This window comes from Cololabis saira, chromosome 24, assembly GCF_033807715.1.
Source record: "Cololabis saira isolate AMF1-May2022 chromosome 24, fColSai1.1, whole genome shotgun sequence".
In the NCBI taxonomy this organism is placed as follows: domain Eukaryota; kingdom Metazoa; phylum Chordata; class Actinopteri; order Beloniformes; family Belonidae; genus Cololabis; species Cololabis saira.
Genome location: NC_084610.1, coordinates 18,997,078 through 19,004,041, shown reverse-complemented (window position 1 = coordinate 19,004,041; position 6,964 = coordinate 18,997,078). Strand labels below are relative to the sequence as shown.

The following is a 6,964-nucleotide window of genomic DNA, read 5'->3' as shown; positions in this document are numbered from 1 at the left end:
ACTTTGCACAGCAGCAGATTTATCCCTGCGAGTTTTCATGTGCGTCTTTGTTGATAACAGTCCCCTTGTGCTGTTGACAAAGCATGTAGTCAAAGAAATGACTAAGCTTTTACAGGGAGGAGAGAGAGAGAGAGACAGAGGGAGGGAGGGAGTCTGCTGGGAGAGAAAGGAGTGAGGGAGGGAGGAGATAAGAAGTGCAAATGGCAGGCATGAGTGGGAGATGGCAAGGGTAGGAAAAGAAGGAGAGAAAGGAAGCTAGAGAAAGAGGAGAGTGAGGGAGAAGTGGAAAATGCCTGAGCATCCTCATCACCCCGTCAGAACATGGGAGGAGGAGGGGAGAAAAATCCCGGAGTTGACGCCCTGCTCCGACTGAATGAGCTGAATGAGCAGCGCGGCTCCTCTGCTACATTCATCCCTCCGCCTTCCATCCCCGCTGGGCATCACGCAGGAGGACGCTCAGCCGCCCCGGCTCCGGAGCGGCGGAGACTCAGGTGCAGATCAGCTGATTCCTGAGTGAATTTAAGATGCATCAGGGTACCTGGAAGAGGACTTTCTCTGGGCACGTGGGAAAGCTTCGTAGCTAAAGTTGGCGCTTCTGCTGGCTGGATTTGAATGTAAGGTTTCTCCTTTATGGTGGCAGCTTGTGTCTGTTGGCATCATGGGATGTACCACCAGCGTGGTTCTGCTGAAGGGACTGCAGTCCATCCTTGAGAGGAACTGTGGCTACATGAAGGGGGCGGTGGAGCTCGCTGCTCTGGAGGAGGGAGAGGAAACTCTGAGTCTGGCTGACTCTCATGTGTGGATACCCACCACTGCGCTGGTAAGGCCCACCTCCTACATGTGTGACCGCCCGTTGTTTTGCAACAATGACAATGTTTATTGATTAGACCAGGGGTCGGCAACCCAAAATGTTGAAAGAGCCGTATTGGACCAAAAACACAAAAAACAAATATGTCTGGAGCCGCAAAAAATGAAAAGTCTTGTATCAGCCTTAAAATGAAGGCAACACATGCTGCATGATTCTATGTTAGTTATAATTGGGGGGAGATTTTTTTTTTCATTATGCACTTCGAGAAAAAAGTCGAAATGTTGAGAAAAAAGTTGAAATGTCAAGATTAATGTTGAAGTACAATCTTGAGAATAAAGTCGAAATGTCGAGAAAAAAGTCGAAATGTTGAGGAAATAATCAAAATTTCGAGAAAAAAGTCGAAATGTTGAGATTAAAAAGGAAAGGAAAAAGGAAGAAAAAAAGAGAAATAAAGGAAAAAAGGTGAAAAAAAGAGAAAAAAAAGAGAAGAAAAAAGGAAAAAAGAAAAAAGAAGGAAAAAAGGAAAAAAGAGAAAAAAGGAAAAAAAAAGAAAAAAGAGAGAAAATTGAGATTAAAAAGGAAGAAAAAAAGAGAAATAAAGGAAAAAAGGTGAAAAAAGGGAAACAAGGAAAAAAAGAAGGAAAAAAGAAAAAAAGGAAAAAAAAAAGGTCAAACATTTTTGAAAAAGCTCCAGGAGCCACTAGGGCGGCGCTAAAGAGCCCCGCGGCTCTAGAGCCGCGGGTTGCCGACCCCTGGATTAGACCTATCTGTAATGTTTTCCTGAAAAAGTTATGGATCAAAATGAGTTTTACTTTGTAGTAACATGATCCGTTTCAGTTTCTACCAGTGCCTACTCTCGTCACATTTACTTGCGCTTCTGCTCGCAATTTTACCATTAAAATAGGAATCTGGCAAAAAAAAAAAAAATGCATTATTTACAAATGGAAGTGTACTAAAAGATTGTCTGTCATCTTCTAAATCAACTTCCCCTTATAGCTGCATTCAGAAGTCAAGTATATCTTTCACACCACAACTCACACAATTCATCAAATTGTTAACAAAAGGCTGCTCTACTGTTGGACACTGGGATTCTCCAACTCTCTTGTCCAGCTCTGTTGGATTTCTAAGTAGCTTACTCTTTTTTTGACTGGCAGTTGCTTCCACCTCCATGAAAAACCAGGCATTTCCACCACCGCTCAACTGCTGGGGGCCATGGTTGGGTTGCAATCTCTCCAATGTAAGCGTAAGGTGCAGGCAGACAGACGAAATACACGTCAGAGATGAACAAGCTCTTTTGTCTGAGTGACAGTTAAACTGAACTATATGTAATAGATTAAATGGACAATTACTTGTCCTGCCGAATTGTCACTAACATCACTGCTGTATCACAAACTCGCTTGAAAATTATTTCAGGCCAATTTTGTTTCCCTTGACCAGTAAAAACCTCGCCTTGATAAAAGTATAATTCTGCTAAATGAATTATCTGCTGGTTTTTCATCACTATATATGCAGTATATATTTATTGGCCTAATACTGCCATTTATATTGTGAAGTTTCAATGTAGCTATCGTATCAATCTTTGATGATCTTTGACGATTTAGCATCTCGTTATTTAAAGCGCTAACTTTAGCTTCAGCTAGCATTTGAAGAACAGACATATCTCACAACATTTGACTTCTATCAAGCCCACATTTGCATTCAGGTTGCCTCTTATCAGTCCTGGACCCTATTCATTTCAAATCCATTTATACATTATTCCTGATTATGTGTGCTTCCTCATGAGACATAAACCCTTCATATTCTGAATGATTCATAGAAATCATCTATTAATGAATCATTTATATTGATAAATAAGAAAACCCAGGTCAGTCGTAGCTGACCTGTGAACAAGTGCACCTTATGTTGGGAGCTCATTGTTTTCCTTTGTTTTGTCCCTTGTTCAGCAATTTTCTTTTATACTGCATTCTTGTGTATTCAAAAGGTAATAACCAAAGTAGTGAGGCTTTGTGCAACTCTGTAGAAAGGAAAGTGTATAATGGTCTCCTAGTTGCTCTTCCTTTAGCTCTCATCTTCCACTTAGATTTGTACACTGTTACATTAAACTACTTCATCCATTAGCTATTGTTCCCACACAGAGTCTGGAGGTTTTAATGGGAGATCAATAGTTAGGGTCTCAGGGAGAATTGGTTGTGTAAAAATCAAAGCTATTTGATGACCGTTACAGCTTTTAAATTAAGTGTTTTTTCCTTAGTGGACTCTAAAGGCTATTGGTCCAAACGTTCACAAAAATTGATCATTCAGATGGAGACCTGCAAATATGGTTTTATTTGATCCTGAGCAACGATAAATTAGCTCCTCTCTCAGGATTATTAGCTTTATTTCAAAGGCTCGAATGGTCCTGGTACCATTTAATGACGAGCCAAGTGGAGGTCATGTGGAGGTAGGGTTGCCACCTTTCAAAAATAGAAATAAGGGACGCCCCGATTTCAGCAGCGTAGGAGCCAAAAAAAAAGCCCCAAAACTTCTAAACTGAATAAAAATGTGTTTATTTTATATGAAAAAACTAAATGCTTTGATTTAAAGTTTAAAGTGCTTTAATAGCATTGAACTTGCATGACTGTATAGACAGACAACCATACTAGTAACTGAAATAGCCTCCTATGCTCTGTATGTCCACATCAGCCAAGATGTAATATAGCCTACAGGTGAAGAATATGGTGTAAAAGTTAATTTATTTCAATAATTCAACTAGAATATGGTGTAAAAGTTAATTTATTTCAATAATTCAACTAGAATATGGTGTAAAGGTTAACTTATTTCAATAATTCAACTAGAATATGGTGTAAAAGTTAACTTATTTCAATAATTCAACTAGAATATGGTGTAAAGGTTAATTTATTTCAATAATTCAACTAGAATATGGTGTAAAAGTTAATGAAAATACGGTACAAATCGTGTCCCGTATTAGTTCAATACGGGACGCAACATTATTTTCTCAAATAAAGGACAATTCCGTATTTTACGGGACAGGTGGCAACCCTATGTGGAGGCCAGGTGGAGGCCAGGTGGAGGCCATGTGGAGGCCATGTGGAGGCCATGTGGAGGCCATGTGGAGGCCAGGTGGAGGCCAGGTGGAGGCCAGGTGGAGGCCAGGTGGAGGCCAGGTGGAGGCCAGGTGGAGGCCAGCTGGGGGCCAGCTGGAGGCTAGGTGGAGGCTAGGTGGAGGCCAGGTGGAGGCCAGGTGGAGGCCAGCTGGAGCCAGGTGGATGGAGCTCTGGGCGGAGGCTAAAAGTCCCTCATGTACCAGGCCGAGCTTTGAGTCTTGACCTGTGGCCCTTTAAACCTAAAACGATTGATTTCACACAGTTTGTCTTAAGTTACATTTGTAACGCTGATTAAGTGTCCTTTGGGAAGCCGTGACCAATGTTACGGCTTATCAGGTTTTATTACTGTGTCCATTTCGGTTTCCCAGTCTTCCATTCTCCCACAAATGTGTCTACAGTCAAAGAGGATAACAAATATTATTGATTAATTGCTTTATTAGTGAGTGTTTTTCTCCCTTTTCGTGAAGGCGGTCCGTCTGTGAGCCCATGCAGGGACTTTCTGTACCTCGGCTGATGATGCAGTCTTCAGCTGACATCAGTGGGGAACTCCCATCTCTCACATGAGATTTAACTGCTTCCACATGTGTTTCCTTGCTCTACCTGTGAATACAGTGGATCACGTTCTCTTTATTCCTTATGTAAAAACAGTTTACAGTTGTGACTTTGTGACAGATGGGTGTGTTTTTGGGACGTTATGGCTGTATTTGTCCATATAACTTGTAAGCTCAATCCGAAGGGGACGTTTCACTTCTATTGAGGCAAAGCCCTTACGCTGTTTCTCTCCTGGGTACTTGGAGCAACGGTTAACTCCCAACCATTACGTCAAGCCTGGACTCATGTAGGTTTTTTTATTCATATGTTCATGCGTGTGTGTGTTTGAGCGTGCCGCATGGGAAGGGTGTAAGACTTACATATCCTAATTGGTTCAAGCTGTGTAGAAACAAATGGACGGTATCTCGGCCGAGCTTTTGCCTCTTCCTTCCCTCCCTGAGAACGTTGTCCTAAAGCTCTTCGGCAGATGACCCTGTTGGCTGCTTTGCAGTCCCTGTAATCAGACAGTCATTCTTGCTGCATCTCTGGCGTGGTACCAGGGGTGGCTCCAGGAAGCATGATGGTGTGAGAGCACTGTGAATGAAGGATGACCTCAGTGCAGTCAGGGTTTTGACAAGAGGCTGATTATCACACAGAGCTGGTTACGTTGTCTCAGTGGCCTAGTTCTGCTACGGCCGGCAGCGAAGCAGAACAGGCAGCAGTACATTTGAGATCAATGCCAGAGGAACGCCAACTCTGAAGTCTCAAACATATCTCAAAATGACTCTGATCGCGGCAAGTTTCCCCATTTGATTAATCGATAAAGCTAATCAGTGGAAACGGACTGCTCCCATCCTGCTAACTCATCAAGAGCTTACGTGAGGCAAAACAGTTAGACATTTGCTTGCGTTTTAATAATACATGGCAAGTTGTCCACAACTGGATGGCACCATTCAGCTTTAGTTATACTGTACCTAGAGACAAACAAGCTAACGTAGACCAACGGAGCAGTTATTACCAAGACCAAGATGATCACCTCCTAGTTGCTCTTCCTTTAGCTCCCATCTTCCACTTAGATTGGTACACTGTTACATTAAACTACTTCATCCATTAGCTATTGTTCCCACACAGAGTCTGGAGGTTTTAATGGGAGATCAATAGTTAGGGTCTCAGGGAGAATTGGTTGTGTAAAAATCAAAGCTATTTGATGACCGTTACAGCTTTTAAATTAAAGGGGACCTATTATGAAAAACAAGTTTTTTTTTCTTGCTTTAACATATGGTCTCCCCTCAGCCTGCCAACTCAGAGAAGGAGGAAAGCAACCAAATTCTGCAGTGTCTGTACGGCCGCCCGGATGATCCAACCAGTGTGATGTGGATCTACGAGCCGTTCAGATTCTGCTCCCGTCGTTACGTAACGACGGGAGTGATTTACATAGGTTGGCCTCCGATGCCCACAACTAACTCCACCGGCCGGAGCTTCCGCCATTTTTTCGTAGCGGTGTATCGCGTCATTCAGGCAGCCAATCAGCACAGAGCCTCATTATCATAGCCCTGCCCACTCAGAATCCTGCATAGATAATGAGGTTCGAGAATGGGATGCTAAAGACATGGTTTAGAGGCTGAATTTCTAATTTATTTAGCAAAAACAATCAAAAGCTTGTTTTTAAGACATTCAAGGCCCGTTTAAAATAGGTATTAGATGCCATAATAGGTCCCCTTTAAGTGTTTTCCCTTAGTGGACTAAAGGCTATTGGTCCAAACATTCACAAAAAAAACTTTGTTTTTTCCCCAAAATTGATAATTCAGATGGAGACCTGCAAATATGGTTTTATTTGATCCTGAGCAACGATAAATTAGCTCCTCTCTCAGGATTATTAGCTTTATTCCAAAGTGGTCATGGTACCATTTAATGACCAGGCCAGGGCCTGTAAGGTGTTCCAATAAAGAGATGGAGAAGAGCGCTGCATGGCGAGATCACAGAGACAGCTTAGCCGGCTCTCAGAGCATCAGGAAGGTGGACTGAAGAAAGAAAGAAGCTTCCTGAAAAAAGAAAAGGCAAACTCTCCAGAGCTGAGGCTGGAGACGAGCCAGCAAAGACTCACAACAGAAGAAGATACACTTAGAAGCCAGCAGAATAAACAGGATGTTCTCCACTGACCTACTCAAAGTGTAGTCCCACTGGGAGGGCTCTCAGATGAGATGAGATGCAACACCCAGACTGAAGGATACTAGACAACCTCAAGGAGGGGGAGGCTGAGATGAACCTGGGCACTGGCTGGACTGGCAGCATGAATCCCTGGACTCGCATCGATAGTGGCGTGCTTCACAACGTCTACAGCACGGGTCGGCAACCCAAAATGTTGAAAGAGCCATATTGGACCAAAAACACAAAAAACAAATATGTCTGGAGCCGCAAAAAATGAAAAGTCTTGTATCAGCCTTAAAATGAAGGCAACACATGCTGCATGATTCTATGTTAGTTATAATTGGGGGGAGATTTTTTTTTTCATTATGCACTT

General features: G+C 42.6%; 1 protein-coding gene across 1 annotated transcript in view; it reads left to right on the top strand.

Moving 5' to 3' along the window:
* The first annotated feature begins 259 nt into the window (after nucleotides 1-259).
* LOC133425059 (dedicator of cytokinesis protein 9-like) overlaps nucleotides 260-6,964 on the top strand; it is a 135,234-nt gene continuing 128,529 nt past the window's right edge. The window contains exon 1 of the mRNA XM_061715720.1: nucleotides 260-820. Within this exon, the coding sequence (XP_061571704.1) occupies nucleotides 659-820 (162 nt within the window). The 5' untranslated portion in view covers nucleotides 260-658. The remainder of the gene's footprint in view (nucleotides 821-6,964) is intronic.